We start from the raw sequence: 20,985 nt of genomic DNA, 5'->3' as shown, positions 1-20,985 counted from the left end.
TGGAGTGCCTGACATGTACCAGGTATGTATGTGATAAATATCTGTTGAGTGAAAGAAGTTTAAGAAGTCACTTCATCTTGGCAAATGCCTAGGGTTTAGATGCTGTGAATCGATGGAGCTAGGGTCACTCCAGGGGATTATTTATTTTTAGGTATTGAATGCTCTCCCTTAGAACAGACCATATCCCTTTGAACTCACCTGGCTTTCATTCTAGGAGTGTCTTAGGAGAGATGGGATTGAGAACCCAACCAATTCTTTTTGAAGCTCAAAGGAATCAAGTGGGTGATATACTGTAGTTGCTCCAATCAAGACCAGATTATAGAAAAAGACAGTGAAGGCCCCAGAAAGGGTCAGTGTTATAAGGGAAAGGGGCGTCTGAGCTGGGGATGTAGACTCAATGCCAGAGCTCAGAGAATCAGAGGGGTGTGCTGACACGGGCTTAGGGCACTCCAGATCCAGGCTCCCCAGTGCTGTGGGTGCATCCTGAATGTGAAGCAAAAGTTAAAACATAATTGAAGGTAGTGTTTTGACTTGGTTTTAAGGCAATAGGTAGAGTCTGGCCATGGTGGCAGTGGTTAAGACTTTTGAAATAGGAGGCTTGTTGAGGGCCCAAAATGTATGGACTAAAAGTCTACATACCACCAGGATTTCAGCAAGTAGTAATGCCGAGGCTGCTCTTTCTGCCAGGGACAGGGAAGAGAACATAGAAGATACTTAGGGAAACCAGATTTCTTCTTAATTTGGCATGTTTGTGTTTGGTGTCATAATTTAGGCTTAAAGGAAATTTTGAGATCACCAGGTCTGTGAGGTCTGGAAATTTGGGTAATAGAATTCTTTAACACAAGAAAATAAATCTTTGAAAACATGAAGTCTTTTCTCAAGCATGCTGAAGATAGTCATATACAGTCACGAAAGATGAGACCCTATGGACAACAGAGCAAAAACATGTTTTATATGAGATAAGTTTTATTTGGAACACAAGATTTATTTGAAACAAGAGCTTTCTCTAAAATGGTGTGATTTGAAGAAAGGTTTTATTTGATACAAAACGGTTTCTAGGCATTCTGAAGACTCCCATTGACAGGCAAAAGAAATTAGGTCATACAAGTGCTAGAACAGAAGGCATGCCTTGTTTGGAAGAGAAAGGACACTGCTACAAATATCTAAAGAGTTGGCATTAGAGATGATTACATAGAAAAAATTCTTGTGAGAAAGGTGACACATTCAGTTTAAAGAAATTAATATGTAAATGATGTGGATTATGGCCTGTGGAGACATCCTTACATCATCTCACCAAATACACTCATTAGAATCTTACTGAAATTATAGTCAGAAGATTCAGTCTCTGTCCTGGATACTCTTCTTTAAGATGCGAAGCCTGGACATTACCACATCCCAGTCAGCATAAGCTCCTTCTAGATGGCGGGATATCTCAGTTCCTGCTTCATAGCTATTTCGACCATGAAGCAAGCGCCAATTATCAAAAGTAATCACATCACCTAGATGAAAGAGGTTTTCAATATGAATTATCATGTCTTAAAATTTGCAGAGATAGAAAATGCAAAAAATTGTCAGGATGGCCGAGTGGTCTAAGGTGCTGTGTTCAGGAAATGCAAAGTGCAAAATATCATTGCTACTCAGTTCACATCAAGAAAGAGTATGTTTATTTCTTTACTTAAAACCCAGACATCCACTTTTCACACAAATCAGGCCACAGGGTGCAAACAGCTTTAGACACTGTGACATTTCAACTACATAGCCTGGCAGACTGCTGTGGACACTTTTATAGTTCTTACTTGAATTGTACTTGAAAACTTTTGAATTGTTCTTCTTGACTGCTACTTATCTCTTCCTTAGAAATAGTTATTTCCAGCCTAACAGACTCAAATAATTATAAAAATAGTGACATTCTTGGTTTGTCTTCTATGTTTCTTGTATTTCATGTATATTATTTCCAAGCCTCAGAAGAATCATAAAAAGAGAATATTATCACATCTTTTCATATATAAGAAAACTGAGGTTCTGAGAAATTGAGGGATTTGCCTAAAGCTATGATTCCATTAAATGGTGAAGTTTGGATTCCAACTCCTAACTATATTGTATTTTTCTCCCATGGTATCTCCATTTTACCCATCACTGCTCTTAAAATCAACCTGGCATGATTGCCAAGAATAAAAAAGCAGCAGGCTTATGGATATTTTTAGCATTACTGTATCATACCATGATCAATTAAAAAATAACAACAAGTGAAAAGAATCTTCCACTTGGTCAAAACAACCTCAGAAAGAAATTACGCTTTTTATTTTAAGTATCAAAAGCCTTGAGTCTGATGTCACTTTACTGAGTCAATATAGTCCAGGAAAAACACAGTGCTTTCTTCTCCTTTATTTCAAGTAGCTGGAATATTTCAAGTACTGCTTTATTTCAGGTAGCACTGGTCTGCCAGATCAGATAAGCTTAAGGAGTGAAAACCACTCATGTAGTTTAGAGTGAGAACCATGAGGGTAATTTTATTTGTTTACCAGGATAGAATAATTGAGTACAAACTTCAGTTTATGTTGGTTGGTTATCAGGATAGAAAATATAAGTCATCAGTCTTCATATCAGACATGAGATTCCATTTGACCTATAGTGTGTCTTTCAAGTATTTATTCTTTAGGTTGGAGGTTATTAAATTTTGGTGTGCTTAAGGAGTACCTAAGAGCTTTGATAAACATGAATATTTTAAAGTCCAGAGAGTCAGGAGTTGGGGCTGGGAGTCTGCTCTTTAAGCAAGTTGGCTGCTAACCAAGATTCTACTGTCATGTTCCGTAGTTCATGCTTGAAAAAATGGCTCTGCATATTGCTTTAAGTGGTTAAGATAGAAGAAAATTCATCCTTTCAGTTGTTTGAGAAAACATGTTCACTGACCTGGATTCATCTTAAAAGTGAACTTGGATTCTTTACAGTTCATGAGGTCCACAAACTCCTTCAGAGCAGTATAAAATGGTTGAACTTTTTCAACAGGTACATCAAATATTGTATCTCTTGTTGCATTGTTGAAGTTGATGCGAACCACTTGGCCTTTGTCATCTAATCTATTTGTTTAAAGAGAAAAAGTTAAATACATGAGTCACTACTTACATTTTAAGGGTTGAATTTGTCCTGAAAGATGATTTGGAAACACAATATTCAAAAATCCAAACCCATGTACAGAAGATGTGAATGTTATCTGTGGCACAATGTATTTATTTCTTTTTTTACTTATCCATTTAGCAAGCATCTTTTGAAAAAGACACACAAGTCCAGTAAGTACAGAGAGTCCCAAACAAGTTGGACCCAAAGACGTCTATACCAAGACACATCATAATTAAACTGCCAAAGCTTAACAACAAGGACAGAATCCTAAAAGTGTCAGGAGGAAAGCCAGTAGTTGTCTACAAGGGAGCTCTGATTAGACTGTCATCTGATTTCTCAACAGAAACATTTCAGGCCAGAAGGCACTGGCATGAAATATTCAAAGTGATAAAAAGCAAGGACCTACAACGAAGGCTACTTTACCCAGCAAGGCTATCATTTAATATTGAAGGAAGAATAAAGAGCTTCTTAGACAAGTATAAGCTAAAGGAATTTGTTAACATCAAACCAGTACTGCAACAGATGTTAAAGAGCTTGTCTTAAGAAGAAAAAGAAAAAGGGAGAGAAAAAGAAAGATGAAAAAAATAAACTATTTTTATAGTTAAAAAATAAAATGATAATAAATAATATGTATCAGTAATCACCTTAAATGTAAATGGCTTAAATGCTCCATCCAAAAGACATAGGGTAGCTGAATGGATAAGAAAACAAGACCCGTATATATGCTGTCTCCAAGAGACCCACCTTGGATTGTAAATGTACACAGACTGAAAGTAGATATGGAAAAAATATATTTCATGCAAGTGGAAATGAAAGAAAAAGTTGGAATAGCAATACTTATATCTGACAAAAAGACTTTAAAACCAAGTCTATAGCAAGAAATAAAGAAGGACACTACATGATGATAAAGGAAACAATCCATCAGGAAGATTTAACTCTCATAAACATTTATGCACCCAACATAGGAGCACCTAAGTATATTAAGCAAATCCTGATGGACGTAAAGAGAGAGAGAGATCTACTAAAATACAGTCATAGTACAAAATTTTAACATTCCATTGACCTCAATGGATAGACCTTCCAGACAGAAGATCAAAAGGGAAACAGCCTTAAGTAACACATTAGATAAAATGGATTTAATTGATATCTCCAGAACATTTTAAGCAAAAGTAGCAGAATATACATACTTTTAAAGTACACGTAGAGCATTTTCTAGGATGGACCACATGTTAGGACACAAAACAAGTCTCAATATATTTAAGAAGATTGAGATCCTATCTTCTTTGACTAAAATGCTACAAAACCAGAAATCAATCACAGGAATAACACTGAAAAATACATAAAGACATATAAGCTAAATAACATGTTGTTACACAGTGAATGAGTTGACAATGAGATCAAGGAAGAAATCAAAAGATTCCTTGAAACAAATGACAACAGGAACACAAAAACTCAAAATCTGTGGGACACATGGAAAGCAATCCTAAGAGGGGAATTCATAGCCCTACAGGCCTATCAAAAACAAGAAAAAGCTCAAATAAACAATCTAACTTTACACTTAAAGGAACTTGAAAAGGAAAAGCAAGCAAAGCCCAAAGTGAGTAGGAAAAAGAAATAAGATCAAAGCAGAAATAAATGATATTGAGTCTAAAAAATGAAACAAAAGATCAATGGATCCAATAGATGGTTCCTTGAAAAAGATAAACGAGATCGACAAACCTTTAACCAGATCAAGAAAATCAGAGAGAGGACCCAAATAAATAAAATCAGAAATGAAAGAGGAGAAATAACAACTGACACCATTGAAATTTAAGGGATTGCAAGAAAATATTATGAACAACTATATGTCAACAAATTGGACAACCTGGATGAAGTGGATAAATTCCAAGAAACATACAATCTTCCTGACCTAACATAGGAAGAATCAGAGAATCTAAATAGACAGATTATACCCAGTGAATTTGAAGCTGTAACAAAACAACTCCCAACAAACAAAAGCCGTGTACTGAATAGCTTCACAGGTGAATTTAACCAAATGTTCTAAGAAGAACTAACACCTCTCCTCAAATTATTTCAGAAAATTCAAGAGAAGGGAAGACTCCAAGCTCATTTTACAAGGTCAGCATTATCGTAATTCTAAAACTGGATAAAGATACTACAAAAAAAGAAAAAAATATGGACCAATGTCCCTGATGAGCACAGATAATAAAACCCTCAACAAAATATTAACAAACTGAATAGAGCAATACTTAAAAAAGATTAGCCCTGGCTGGTGTAGCTCAGTGGATTGAGCTCGGGCTGCGAACAAAAGCATTGCAGGTTCGATTCCCAGTCAGGACACATGCCTGGGTTGCAGGCCACAACCCCCAGCAACCACACAATGATGTTTCTCTCTCTCTCTCTTTCTCCCTTCTTTTCCTCTCTGAAAGTAAATGAATAAAATATTTAAAAAAAGATTATACATTGTGATCAAATGGGATTTATTCTGGGAATGCAACATTGGTACAACATTCACAAATCAATAAAAGTGATTCACCACATAAACAAGATGAACAATAAAAACTACATGATAATATCAATAGATGCAGAAAAAGCATTTGATAAAATCCAGCAGCCATTTATGGCAAAAACTCTCAGCAAAGTGGGAATAGAAGGAACATACCTGAACATAATAAAGGCCGTGTATGACAATCCCACTGCCAACATCATACTCAATGGGCTAAAACTACAATGTTCCCCTTAAGATTGGGAACAACACAGGGATGTCCACTTTCAGACAAGAAGAAGAATTAGAAGCCATCCAAATTTAAATGAAGAAGTATAATTATCTTTGTTTGCAGATGCCATGATATTGTACAATGAGAATGCTAAAGATTCTGCCAAGAAACTACTGTAATTGATAAATGAGTTCAGCAATGTAGCAGGATACAAATTATTATCCAGAAATCAACTGCATTTTATATGCTAATAATGAACTAGCAGAAAGTGAAACTAGGGCAACAATCCCATTTATGATTGCTTCAAAAAGAGAAAAATTCCTGGGAATAAATCTGACGAGAGAGATAAAAGATCTGTATTCAGAAAATTATAGTATACTAAATAAAGTAATTGAAGAAGATACAATTAAGTGGAAGCACATACTCTGTTCACAGATAGGAAGAATTAATATCATTAAAAGGTCCATACTACCCAAAGCAATCTATAGATTCAACGCAATTCCTATCAAGATTCCAATGATGTATTTCACAGAACCAGAACAAATATTTCAAAAATTTATATGGAACCACAAAAGGCCCTGTGTAGCAACAGTGATCTTGAGAAAGAAAAATAATGTTTAAGGAATCATGCTACCTTCTATCAAACCATACTATAAGGTCATAGTAATCAAAACAACATGGTTCTGTCATAAAAACAGACACACAGACCAATGAACAGAATAGAGAGCCCAGAAATAAACCTCTAATGTCAATTAATATTCAACAAAAGAAGCAACCACATACAATGGCCTGACATACTTTATTCAATAAATGGTGTTGGGAAAATTGGACAAATGTGTGCAGAAAAATGAACCTAGGCCACCTTCTTACACCACACATAAGAATAAATTCAAAATGGATTAAAGACTTAAATGTTAGACCCAATACCATTATAATCCTAGAAGGAAACATAGGCAGCAAAAGTTTGGACATCCTTATAGCAATATTTTATCAGATATATATCTCTAGTCAAGGGAAACACAAGAAAAGAATAAACAAATGGGACTAAACTAAACTAAAAAGTTTTTGCACAGCAAAGGAAATCATCAACAAAGCAAAAAGACAACCCAAGGAATGGGAGAACATATATGCCAATACATTTGATAAGAGGTTAATATCCAAAACTTATAAAACTCAACACCAAAACCCAAACAACCCAATTGAAAAATGGACAAAGGATCTGCACAGACATTTTTCCAAAGAGGACATACAGATGGCCAATAGACATATGAAGAGGTGATCAATATCACTAGTCATCAGTGAAATGCAAATTAAAACCACAATGAGATATCACCTCACACTGGCCAGAATGGCTACCATCAATAAATCAACAAACAACAAGTGTGGGAAGGATGTGGGGAATAGGGAATATTTTTGCACCGTTGGTGGGAATTCAGACTGGTGCAACTACTGTGGAAAGCAGTATGGGAGATACCTCAAAATATTAAAAATAGATTTGCCTTTTAGCCCAGCAATCCCACTTTTGGGTATATATCTAAAAAAACCCCCAAACACTAATTTGAAAGGACAGTAGCACCCCTATGTTCATTGCAGCATTATCTACAATTACCAAGATAGGGAAGCAGCCCAAGTGCCCCTCAGTAAAGGAGTGGATAAAACAACTAGGGGACATTTACACAATGGAATACTACTCATCCTTAAAAAAGAAGAAAATTTTACCCTTTGAGACAGTATGGATATAGCTGGAGAGCATTATGCTAAGTGAAATAAGCCAGTCAGAGAAAGACAAGTACCATATGATTTCACTCATTTGTGGAATCCAATGAACAAACTGATCTAACAATCAAAGTAGAGACAGACTCATAACAGGATGACAAGGATGGCAGCCATGGAGGGGATAGTAGGTGGAGGGATGGAGCAAAAAGGGAAAAAGACTCGTGGACTTGAACTGCAGTGTGATGATTACAGGGGAGGGTGTAGGGTACAAGAGGAATAAATGGTAATGGGATAAAGTACAACAAAAAGTTTTTAAAAAGAAACTTCTTGGGGGCCTTTCATCCTAGCCTCTCTGGTAATCAGTTCTTTTTTTTCCTAACACCATAATTCCTTGATGGGAATGACTATGCTAGTTATAAGTGCCCTATTTTAGAGTCCATGTGAATATTCTCACATACCAGTTAAAGGAACTTTGTGATTTATTACTATAATGAAATCAGAATCATATGTCTCATGGTACATTGTGTGAAAATTTCATTTCCAAGAATTCATATATATAAACAAAAATAATCAATTTTCTCTGTGTGTGTGTGTTTGTGTGTGTCACAGTCTTGGTCTCCTTTCACCTGGCATGTACTTTCTGTCTGAGAAAACAAGACACAAATTTGTTATTTCGCATTCTCAGAAATGACATGAGGGGAAATAGAGAGCAAGTTAGCTATAAGGTCTAGATAAGACATTATTTTGATGATTGAAAGATGTTAAAGGAGATGAGTGGCTGGCATCTTGAAGAGCAACCTGAAACTGAATCTTTGTAAGAAGGAAATTATTTGTACAACAGAATGAGAGGAAGGTCCCAATGCAGGGTTACTTGCTGAGGAAGGGTGAAAGCCCCACAAAGTGAGGAACCATTTGCTATATATCAACTATACCTGAAGTATAGGGATTTAAACAAAAATCAGCAACATGGTAACTACAAACCAGCAAAAGATCATCAGCGATGCCAACAAAAGAACACAGTGAAAGGACTGTAGAATCACCTCCTACAATCAGCTGGTGCTGTAATTCCTTCTTGTTGGTTACAATATTATGTCTCATTGAGAGAGATGATATTTGAAATGTCACTATAGTGTTGCCCACTACATCATATTTTATGAGGATCTGTAGTAAAAAATATTTATTTCAGAGTAGAAGCATTTTGAATTTTGCTAATTAAATGTTTCTTTTTTTCTTTGGTTTCTAAGAAACTCACAGATGAAATTGAAATCTATCCCTGATAAATGTGTTGGACTTTATGGAAATTATAGCTAGCTAAGATATATTCTGCCCTTCCTGAGTCAGAAGAGAGCATTCATTTATTATCTTCAGTAATTCCCAGTTCAACTGTATGTGGTAGGGATTAATATTACTCCCTTTTTACTCACTTCCCCACCCCTTTTTTTCACTGTAGTTTAGCCAACAGACGTCACTTGACCAAAATCAAGATGTCACTTTACCACACTCGTATCACTAAGAGAGGAGATTTATTCCTGTGATTGAATTTGTAACCACTAAGAAGAATTGTTATTGTTTAATCTTACCATTATTATTTTTGTATAAGTTTATTTGTTTTTTTTCTCTTGTACTGTACTTTGTCAACAGCTGCCAAGGTCTTTTTGTACTAGATAGGACATAAACATCACAAAATAATTAAAGAATTTAATTACAAAGAAAATGGAATGAACCCCAACATGGAGATGACCAAGGTTCTTGATTAACTGAAAACTCTCCTTGTTTCCTCTCCTGTTGTTAAAAATACATTTTTAAGCAAGTTAATGTTAAACATTTGATATTCTTGATATATCCCAAGACCGCGAAAATAGCCAATTTTGGACTTTTTCTACCCCAAATAAGAAAGCCAAATAGTGATTCAGATGGTGAACATTAGGTTAATCTCACTCAATAGCCCTTTTTTTTTTTTTTTTTTTGCCTCTTTTCACTGGCCCTTGCACCATTGCAATCATATTGTGTCACAACAAAATTAAAATTTGTCATGGTTCTTCTCCCTCCCAGTGGGTCCCTCCTGGTAAGTCTAGCACCCACCTGGAACTATATCTAGTTATCACAATATTATTGACTTTGTTACCTATGTTGTACTTCACACCTCCATGACATTTTGGAACTACTTAATCTCTTCACGTTTTCAACCCACCCCCAACTCCCTCCCCTCTGGCAACTATTAGTTTATTATCTGTATCTATGAGTTTGTTTATGTTTTGTTTATTTTGTTATTTAGATTACACATGTAAGTGAAATCATTCGGTATTAGTGTTTCTCTGTCTCTCATGGGTTTTTAAGATAACTTCTGACCAATTACAACTATCATGTTAAAACTAGTAATACAAAAGTTATTTCTCTTTCCCACCTCAATGACTGATCTCTCAGAGAACGTTATTCTGAGCTAGAATTTATTTTTGAAGTCTCTCTCTCTCTCACACCACTCATCTACTACAGAAAAGTATGCTCCTTTGACCTACAAAATGCATCCCAGATGAACCCTTCTTCACACTCCCACCACCGCCACTTGGACCACTCATGTTCAAGGCACCCTCTCCTCTAACTAGAAGTTCTGCAGTCGCCTCCTACCTGGTCTTCCTGTTCCACTCCTTGCTTTTTGCCTTCCATTCAGCATAGCAGTCAAGATGATGGATTTAAAATGTACATAAATTTGTATAAATGTATATATCTCTCTTTTGCTCGAAGTCTTGCAGCAGCACCCCAGTGAAATCCAATGACTTACAAAGAATAACAAGGCTCTACATGAACTTGCCCCCATTTGACCGCCTCTCTTACTACTATGCCCTTCACCATCCCTTTGCTTTCCTCGATTGCACCAGGCATGTTCTCAGGCCCTCTTAGCTCCGTTGCTCTTGTTCTTTCAGCAAACTGCTTATCTTTTGGACAATCTTCCTCATTCCTTTATGTTTTCGTTTAAATATCACCTACTCAGTAAAGCTTTTCCTTGCCACATTGTTCAGTGATGCAAGTTCTACCCTCCCTAATCTTTGGTCCTACAAATTCTTCTTATCTTGCCCTACTTTTCCTTTTTTCTTGAGTACTTAATGTTTATTGTAATTCACTCATTTAAAAAAATTTCTAACTCTTCTTCTCTTTATTAGCCTGTAAGTTGCATGAGGACAAGGACCTTTGTTTTGTTCACTGACATATGCTAAGCACTGAGGAGAGTGGTTGGCCTCAATAAATATTTGTCGAATGAATAAATAAAAGCTCTATGTGTATATTAGACAGCAGAGTTAGTATACTGAAATTTGATTATTTATTAAATGAGTTTACTTTCATATTAGTTGGCTATTTCTCCTAAAAGAAGAATCTAAAGTCAGTTCCAAAATTATAAACACCTCAAAATTCACAACAGGATCTGATTAAATGAACCATGTCCTAGAAACACAATGTAAGGTAATTTTCAAATAAAAGGATAAATCTGTGGCCTTTGTATATACTTAAAAATTTATGGTCAAGTAATGTCAAATGAAAACAGAACACCAAACATTGCATGGAGGGAACATATGATTTTTGTTGGCATCAATTTGGGGAGACATCCCTGTTTCATTCTCAGCCCATGTGGTTCACATGAGGCTGTCCTTGCTCCAGAGATCAGTGTGTGACCCAGGAATGGCTAGTTAGAGTTGTCTGACTTTCTCTGTACAGGGATTGTTTCAAGGGTACACTTGAACACAAACCGGGCAGTGAATCACTGAGCTTTGTTGTAGCTATTGGGAAATATGAGTTTTCTCTCTGTTGTGATTGCCAGCTCTAAGAATAATGAAAGCTTGGAATTCCCATTGATTATCTGTGGAAATAAGCCAACAAAAAGGATGGAAAAGCTAAGAGGTGAAGAAAAAGATCAATTTCAGATAACACTGTTTAACTTCTGGATCTATCTAATGCATTAGATCCTTTTACTTCTGGCTGGAAGTATTCTGACTAGGACAATCATACTGATTACAACTATGTAGAACTTAAGGAGAATTTAAGTGTATGTGAAGTCTTAGTTATTTCTCCAAATTGACAAAGAACAGAGATTTTATAAAACTTGATAAATAATTCTTTTATGGTAAAAAGATTCTTTTCCCCCCTTTTCCCTGTAAAAATGGATTAAAAGTTAATAAAAAGTAAACTCTGCAGTTAACTGAAGCTTTTTGCTGTTTAAGCTTTATGTTAAGACAGCTTTTGCTGTCAGTTGTCTTATTGCTTTGACAAATTTATAAATAACACTTACTCTATAATTTTGTGTTTGGATTGTACAGAGAAATCACAGTAATCCACTCCAATGTCTGTGAAGTCCACAAAGGTAGAGGACAAAATCTGGTATGCCCGAAAATTTTTTTCCTTGAGCTTTTGGCACACATTAAATCCATCGACAATTTCCGAATCTCCCCCAGTAACTGTTTGCTTTATGCAGTGGAGAAGCTGAACCTTCAAAAAGAAATAGAGAGAAATACGTTTTAAAATGATATGTACTTACATTTTTTGGCACAATATTTAGAGAAAGCTACAGAAAGATATAGATGCACTGAAACTGACCAACCTTTTTCGTTTGTTATTGTCAGCAGAGAAAAGGGCAGGGGAGAAAAAGTTGCTTGCTATTAATATTTTATAGTTCAAACATTGTTACAGTTGAAGACATGGACACAGGCATGCCAGTGTTCACTCATGAACAAAAGGCACAGAGGATAATCGCTGCAGGGAGCTAGCACTTCATGTTGGGGTATTCACGTGTGTGATGTTGGCTTTACAAAGGAGGTGGGATTTCATCTGGGTCAAGGAGGATGGATACAATGTTGAATCCATAGAATAGAATGGAGAGAGAGAATCACACCCCTGGGTATCAAAAAGTTTGCCTTCAGCAGAGGGTCACACCTGGGAATAGTAGATATAGTGGAAAGGTAATTGGAACCTCATCATGGAGAGGCTTGAATGTCAGATGAAGGATATTGGACTTTGGTGCTGAGAGAAGGATAGTGAAAGGCTTTTGAGTGTGGAAGTAAAGACTGAACTGGAGAATATCAGTCCAGTGGTGTTACATGGGATAAATTATTTAAGGTGGGAAGCAGTGAGAGTCTAGTGATAGTTCACTTGTAAAGATAAGAAGGCAATGAGGTGGAGTGGTCTATGAGGATGAATAAACCCAAGAAACCAAAAGGATAGTAGTTATTTTTACTAAGATTCAGGAGGAAATATAACGTTTAACATTTCATTTTGAAAATCAAAACATAGTAAAGATTTGTTTATTGAAGTTTATTTATTTGGTTATGGTACTCCTCTTGGCAAGTCAGCACGGATGGGTTATTTTCAATACCTATATTTAGACAATGGTTTTCTGCTGAGGGAAACTAAAACTATTCAGTTGTGAAAACTTTATTCTTACTGAGTAAAAAAAATGTTTAACAGTTCTTATAGAAGGGAAGAGGCACATATGATCAGATATCCAGACTAGGGGGATGTGATTATCAGTGAGGAAAATATCAATTTACTTGCCTATCTCCATGTTGTCTAGAACAGCATTGTCCATTTGAACTTTCTGTAATGATGGAAGTGCAGTCACTAGACCCACATGGCTCTGGCGCACTTAAAATGTGGTTAGTATGACCCAGGAGCTGAATTTTAGATTTTATTTAATTTTAACTAATGTAAATTAAAATTTAAATAGTCATTTGTGGCTTGTGACTACTGTATGAAATAGTGCAGGTCTAGAACACAAATCCTCCCTCCTTCCAAAACTGCATACATTTTGTTAATATATTAAATCTTATATATGCTTATTTTCAAATTATGACCACATAATTTAGATTTATTAAGCCTTTACTATGGTACTTAGAACTTATACTTTCATCTCCATTTTACAGGCGAAGAAACTGAGTGAGACCCAGAGCTGAAAATTGTCGGCCAGCTAGTACAACTCAGCTAATAGGTAGTAACACTGGTATTCAAACTTTGGTCTCTTTGCCTCAGAATCCTCAGGCAGCAAGTTCCTTTCCTATAAAGAGGGAAATCTCTTTACAGTATTCCTAATAATTCAGTATTGTGTGGTGTGCATCTATGTGTTTTGTAAACTTTAACTTCCATTTTAGATTGATAATAACTCATTTTCTACTGTTAGGAGAGAACTGGTCTAAATTCATAATAGTTCAGTCCTTAAATGGATGCAAGTGTTTTGAAACTAAGAAAAATAGGTGCCTAAGCTGACCGAGTCATTGTAGAAAACGCTCTCATTACTGGGGCAATGAGGGGAGAAACAGCGTGATTAAAAAGAAGACAAGACAAAAATCCCACCTTCCAATCTACCAAATGGCAAGAAGGCAAAACAACAGCGTAACTGTCTCTGGGAGAATCAGAATGTTCTTTAAATCCTTTTAGACTTTGCCATAATGAAGTCATAGAGTCATTTAAATATAAATCTTTTAAAAAGGTCAACTGATGTCTTTTACATCTAGCAAGGCCAAGTCATAATCTTTTCTCGTAGACTTACATTTTAATGTAATCCTATGAAAGAAAAACGCTGATGGAGCCAGACAATGCTTTCACTGCTAATTGAAAAGGAAAATAGATGCCTGATGTATAGAAAACCCAATTTTATTTCATGTAAGTCATTCAGAACCAAAAATATTTCCTTTCTAAATGTTACTTTATGGCAGCACGTGACTCTTGGCCCAAACAAAGAAGTCAGCGAAGCGACATCTGTGTTTCATTAAAGCTGCCTCCTTGTCCCTGCCCCATGTGATCCAAATTGGTCAAACTGAACTCTCAACAGGTAACTTATCCAGATCATTGCATCTGGACTAAAAGAGCACTGACTAATTCTGCTTGTTATAAAAACACTCCAATTTAGGGACAAAAACCGCTCAACAATTCAAAAGGGAAACGAACAATATACAAAGAGTGCCTACATTGAAATTACTCTGCTACTAGAATCTGGACATTTTGGGAATCACCTTTTATTTAAAAAACCTTCTACTGGGTCATTTAACTTTGGATGTTTCCTTTGCTGATGCAGACAGGTACAAATTTGTGGCTTGCCCCTGACCCCAGTCTTTATAGCATATCTGTTAAGTCTCTATTGCATGAAATGTGTTAAATCTTGAGATATGGAGAAGTCTAAGATTAAGTTCCTAAATTTGAAGTTTGTAATGTATGACAATGTCTATAAATAATCATCACATTACATAAATTATGGATATTAGAAAGTCCAACTCAAGACCCATATGGTACAGTGAAAGATGGAGGTCAGGGTTCAAGTCCAAGTTCCCTATTAATCAGATGTCACCCTGTGAAAGTATTTAACCTTGCTGTGTGTCATTTCCTCATCTGACATGAAAAAGACATGATCCATCCTGTCTACCTTAAAGGAATGTATCAGATAAAGTCATATAAGTAAAAAATGCTTTGAAAAAGTATAAAATGCTATGAAAATGTCAAGCATTATACTCTACTTCAGGAATATTTATGAAGTCATTTAATCACTTTTCCATAGGCTTTCAATTTTAACCCAGAAACAAACCTCAACTCGTAAAAACCAGCAGATAATTTAAAAATTCAAATAGAAGTTTGGTTGTCTAGTCTATTTTTTAAAACTTTATTGCCTCTAGCTTCTCCAACCTATCTTGAGCAGATGAACTGAGCTGGTTAGTTTGGCTTTTAACCATAAGGGTTTCAGAAACTGTGGGTTCCTGAACTACAGCTCAAACAAATGACATTGTGTGTCTCTTCCTGTCCCCAAACCACACCCAAAAAGGTGACTGCAGTGGGCATTTCAGTGTCATTTAGTTCAAAGAAATCGTGGTATTTTACAATCAACAAAATCATTTAAAATATAAAGTCATATTCTAGACTAGCTTAATTAATACTGTCAAGGACAATGGGTAACAATGAGGGCACAGAGAAAGCATGTTTAGTTAACATGATGAAAAACAGACAAATTTTGATTTTCTTTCATTTTACCTTCATTAACTAAAGAATTGTCCCAAATTTCCACTCCCATTTACCTTTGAAGATACTGATTTCTCTGTAATATTTCATTTAGTACCATTTAGTTCTAAAAATAGGAACAAGTGGGGGGATGGAAACAGGGGAGGGAGGTGGGGAGGGATGGGGTGGTGGGGAGGGAGGTGGGGAGGGGTGGGGGAAAAGGTAGAAAACTGTACTTGAGCAACAATAAAAAAATAAAGTGCACATTTCTTTGATAAAAATAGGAACAAAGTATCTTTTCAAAGGTAGTTTCCTAACCATTTATTTTTTTGGTTTAGCAAAATCATGCTTTTGTAAAAATGCAGCTGGTTTAGTAAAATGACAATTTTGTAATAATTTAGTGGAAGAGGGTCCCGGGTACTTTCTTGGGGCTCTGTGGCTCCATACTGAACATGCCCGCCCTTGATGAGGAATCTGATAGATGGGGGAATAGATGGTTTCTAAAACTTGACAAGGATGTTCTGCTCCTTGCATTTACACCCCCTTGTAGTCCATCTTTGCAGCTTCTTTCATAAAAGGTGGACTCTGCTTCCTCCCCTCTTGAATCCGGGTTAAACTTATGATTTGCTTTGACCAAATAGCATGGCAGAAGTGACACTGTGTTGATTACTAGCCCGGGTCTCGAGAAGCCTCGTAGATTTTGGCTGGCTCTCTGGAAATACTGCCAGCTGCATGTGCTGCAGCCTGGGCTAGCCAGCTGGAGGAAGATGCGATAGAGAAAGTGGAGTGGAGACCGGCCATCTCAACCACCACCTCGGCCAAGCAGCCCCCGGCAGACTCAGCAGCAGCAGAACTGCCCGAGGAACACAGCCCAAATTGTAAAAACATGACCTAAGCAAGTGGTTGTTCTTTTAAGCCACTAAGTTATGGCATGGGGTTTTTTTTTTTTTTTTTAGTAATAGCTAATATGAATGATGGCCATATGACTTTGTGGGGAAAATCCTACATTGTTCTCTTGTTTTATTTTTTCTTTTAACCCTCTTGGGAATGATAAACGTGTGAAAACACCTCAAGATGTACTGCTGTGGTAAAATGTCTTGGCAAAGCAAAAAGTCCACCAGTTACAGGAAGAAACAAAAATTGTTAAAAAGTATACATGAAAATCTTTTATCTCTTAGGAATATGAAGGTCTTCAGGATTTAGGTACAGAGGTTCTTTGAGTCTGGAGAAAGAAGATCTACATAACACAAATTAGCTATATAATATTGTCTTCTAGGCTCACAACAGAGGATGTTGGTCCTTGGCCTGCCCTGTGGAATGCGCTGAGGCTCACCTTACCCCAGGTGGATGGTGGAGAGCTGGATAATCAGTGTGAAAGCTTAGCTTCCCAGTTGTGTAAGCCACATTGTTTGCATCGATTTTATCTTGCACTTGCCAAGTATGCCTGTAAAATACAAGAAACATATGTTTAAACAGTCCATAGCTAAGCCAGAGGAAATGTGTTAAAATGAACTTGATACATGGGGGAAATGGAAACTTTTCGTTTTATGAAATAATTGCCACAGTGATGATGAGCCAAGGAAGAGAGTTCTGACCTTTCCTTGTCTAAAGTAACCATTTCCAAATTAGCCTCTCTCCATTGCCCTTCTTCTCTCCAAAGCAGAGTATGATTGTCTATTGCACAGAATTTATAAAGAGGTATATGTGGAATTTTAGATTGTTTTTTTATTTAATACCTTTATAATGTCGGTAACCACTGCCTCTGTCAATCTAATTTCAAAAACATTTCCGTCACTCTCAACTAAAACCTCTTACTTATTAAGAAATTTCTTCCCATTCAACATGTTCCCCTGTCCTTTGTGTTTCTGAAAATTGGCAGCTACATGCAAAATCTTGGACAACTTGTATTTTCTCTCTTTGGCAAAACTATTGATGACATTATTTTCTTTTATTACAGGACACAGAATGTCTAGAAGTCTTTCTTTTTGTAACATTTGTACACTTTTATGAAGATCTACTTTTCTCTGAACTACTATTTGGTTTCCCCATATAATAGCTTATATAGGGTGATGAGAAAATGCTTGATTCTTTCCCTTTATTTACAATTTTTGCAAAGTAGTGAGCTAATTTTCTACTGCTCTAAAATGAATGACACACGGACATGGGCAACAGTGTGGGGACTGGCTGTGGGTAGAGGCGGTGGAACAGGCAGAGGAGGGCAAAGGGGGAAGTTGGGACAGCTATACCAGAATAACAAAATTTTTAAAAAGATGAATAGGTTTTTTTAAAAATAATAGTATTGATAAAAATGTATTAAAACTAGATAGAAGTAGTGACTTCATCTCCATTAGCAAAAAATAGCTTGGCGTAAAAGTTGAAAAGTGTTAGTTAACAACAGCAACAAACCCTGGGGATTACTTGCAACTCTGTGACAAGGAAACAAAGCGTTATTCAGGTTTTGTAAGATGTTTCCCTGGGAAGATTAAGACAATGGGCCCCTGGAAGGAAACAGTGCTCTTAAATTGAACCCAAGGCAATAGGACAAAAACATCACTGCATGTGCACATCGTGTTATTGCTGTTACAATGTCGATTTATTAATTTCTGTTTACACTTATGAAGTCATTTTTAATAAATATATATTAACCACTTACTCTATTCCAGGCATTGTTTTGCAATGGGGCCAGACAAACCAATGACCAAATCTGATATCACACAGAGATAAGTGCTATAAAAAATGAAAGCAGGGTAAGGAGATAAGGGCCGGGGGCCGGAAGACTATCATGGCAGAAACGATGCTTTTGGAAGGGCTCTAGAAAGAGCTGGAATTTTTCACAGACATTTCAATAAAATCAGGGAAGAAGAGGTATGAGTTTCTGGGACATGTATTTTAGGCAGCGGAATCTGAAGAACAAAAGTTGAGTTTTCTCCTCATTCTCTGAGGTTGAGAATAAAACCACCTAGTTTGCTCTCCTTTTTTTCTCATTTAAATTCAGGATGGAAAGCCCGTGTGTTGCAGGAAGGGTTAAAGAGCTATCCACTTGTGGCCAAAAACTGCAAAGAGACCCAGTGGAAAGTGGAGGAGTATACATGGCCTGCTGCAACTCATCTCAAGTGTGAGTCAAGCAACCCATTATATACGGTGACTGTAGCCAAGAAATACATATTCTCTACAAAGGTCGTGCCACTCTACATCCCGTACATAATACAGATTCAGATGTTGTCAACGTCAGCATTCCAAGAATTATCAACACATAGGAAGGAATTTAAGGAGACAAAAAAACCAATTTCCTCAAGTCGCAGAATATATATTTAATATCTTCTGACTAAGAAGATACTGCTGTTGACACTGTCAGTAGGAAATGACTACATTTAAATGATCTTTTCGAAAGTGATGATAGTTTTGCATTGATTCACCTACATTCTCCTTCCTGGTTTCTCCTACGATCAAGAGTAAGCTAACTGAGTTTTCCTGCAGCGGAGAGCTGGCTGCGATTCACGGTGCAAGCTTTAGCAGGGAACAACTCTCTTCTTTGTTTGACATTAACCAGCTTCTGCAGGGAAGGGGCCTGTGACTTGGCTTCATCAGAGCAGCTCTCCAGCCCTCTGAGCTAACTGGCAGGGGATGACAAACATTTTTTAGCTCTAAAGTATCTTAGACATGGTATGGGACATGTGGTCTGAAAGTCTGTGCTCATACACAATGATAAATCCTGAGAAAGGAGCTCACCAACTCCAATCACAAAACATTCTCCTAATAGTCTTAGCATAAGTCTGGAAAAATCCTAGACATGTCATTTGGTCTACCTTTCCTTATAGAAATGAATCATGCCAGGAAGGCTGCTGCTGAGGGTCTATGACTCTAAGCTTTCACTTATCCATCTCAAATCCAAATCTCCAATGAAACACAGCAGAAATAAACGCAAACACAATCCATCGGCTTTTGTAGAAACTAATTTTTAAAAGCTCACTTATGGAACTTGAGTGAGATGGGGGTATACTTACGCGCATCTCTTATTAGAGACACATTCTAAAAGTGTTCCAAGTAAGGCAGCTACTCAAGCAGATTATCAAGAATTCTTACGACTGAAGCAGAAATGCAGGGCCAGATTCTCCTGAAGCTGAAGACACAAGCTCAGCACAGCATCTTAACCCAGTGGTTGAGACTTGCCTGGTATTGTGCTACAGATAATCCTGCTTTTGCCCAAGATGTAGTTTTAAAGAAAGCTAAACAAAGATGCTATTTTCAACAAACCACTGAGCTAAAAGTACAAGGTGTCATTCTCAACATTTAATTAGAACTTTCCCTTATATTTTTCTCTATTCAAGGGTTTTGTCAAAAGCTCCTGTATATGAAAAAAATATTTTTAGAAAATATTTTGTGGGATCTTGGTTTTAAAGCTAGTTTATTAGATTTGCCATAATCTAGATGGCTAGTCATAGATATCACTATATTTCATGATATTAATAGTATTTGGTGGCAAATTAAAAACCTTCAGAGTTTATAGGATGCTTAAATATTGTTTTCACTAGATTTGTCCTTTATACCTTTGATGATAGTTTTTTAAAGATTTTATATGCTGTGCAACTGGAAAGTATTATGCTAAGTGAAGTAAGCCAGGCAGTGAAAGACAAATATCATATGATCTCACCTTTGACAGGAACCTAAACAACAACACAAAGAAACAAGCAAAATATAACCAAAGACACTGAAATAAAGAATGGACTGACAGAGTTCGGAGGGGAGAGGAGAGGGAATTTCAGGGGAATTTCAGGGGAAAAGGGGAAGGGTTTACAGGAACGAGTATAAGGACACATGGATAAAAACTAGGGGCAGGTGGAAGTGGGAGGGAGGTGGGGAGGGTTGGGTGGGTGGGTTGGGATGGGAGTAAAAGATAGAAAATTGTACTGCAACAACAATTTAAATAAAATTATAAAAGATTTTATTTATTTATTTTTAGAGAAAGGAGAAGGCAGGGAGAGCAACATTGATGAGAGAGAGAAATCTTGATTGGTTGCCTCTTGTATGCATCCGGACCGAGGATTGAACCTGTAACCTGGACACATGCCCTCACTGGGAATCAAACCAGAGACCTTTTGCTTTGTGGGACGATGCTCAACCAACAGAGCCACACTGATCAGGACTTGATTTTGTTACTCTTTCAGTTAGCGGCTTACACTTAGAAAATCATGCTGCATTCCTTTGTAATCTTTTTTCATTTTTGAAGTACTACTTACATAAAAAGATGTTCTCTACCTGCAACCTGGATTTATGTCACCAGCAGGTGCAGCCCCCAATGTTGACCTACAAGCTCTTCTTGTCAAGTTGTGAAAAAAATACTCTCTTTTTCCATGTTTTAATGTTTCAATACTTTTGAACATTATTACTATCCCAAGAGACTGAAAACATAATGTTCATATCTTATTTTTAATTTTTAATTTTTAACATGCAAAATGACCCACTCATAAAA

The 20,985-nt window shown here is 36.6% G+C and overlaps 1 protein-coding gene across 5 annotated transcripts in view; it reads right to left on the bottom strand.

Annotated features, from left to right (window-relative positions):
* Window positions 1-960: 960 nt before the first annotated feature.
* The window catches only part of BBOX1 (gamma-butyrobetaine hydroxylase 1), a 60,001-nt gene continuing 39,976 nt past the window's right edge, over window positions 961-20,985 (bottom strand). For all 5 annotated transcript variants that reach the window (XM_036029162.1, XM_036029160.1, XM_036029161.1 and 2 more), the window contains 4 exons: window positions 16,854-16,959; window positions 11,830-12,026; window positions 2,911-3,077; window positions 961-1,499 (listed from right to left, as the gene is read on the bottom strand). In XM_036029162.1, the coding sequence (XP_035885055.1) occupies window positions 1,339-1,499; window positions 2,911-3,077; window positions 11,830-12,026; window positions 16,854-16,959 (631 nt within the window). In that variant the 3' untranslated portion in view covers window positions 961-1,338. The remainder of the gene's footprint in view (window positions 1,500-2,910; window positions 3,078-11,829; window positions 12,027-16,853; window positions 16,960-20,985) is intronic.

Source organism: Phyllostomus discolor, chromosome 6 (genome assembly GCF_004126475.2).
Source record: "Phyllostomus discolor isolate MPI-MPIP mPhyDis1 chromosome 6, mPhyDis1.pri.v3, whole genome shotgun sequence".
Lineage (NCBI taxonomy): Eukaryota > Metazoa > Chordata > Mammalia > Chiroptera > Phyllostomidae > Phyllostomus > Phyllostomus discolor.
The sequence above is the reverse complement of the archived record's forward strand: the minus strand, read 5'-3'. Positions and strand labels throughout refer to the sequence as shown.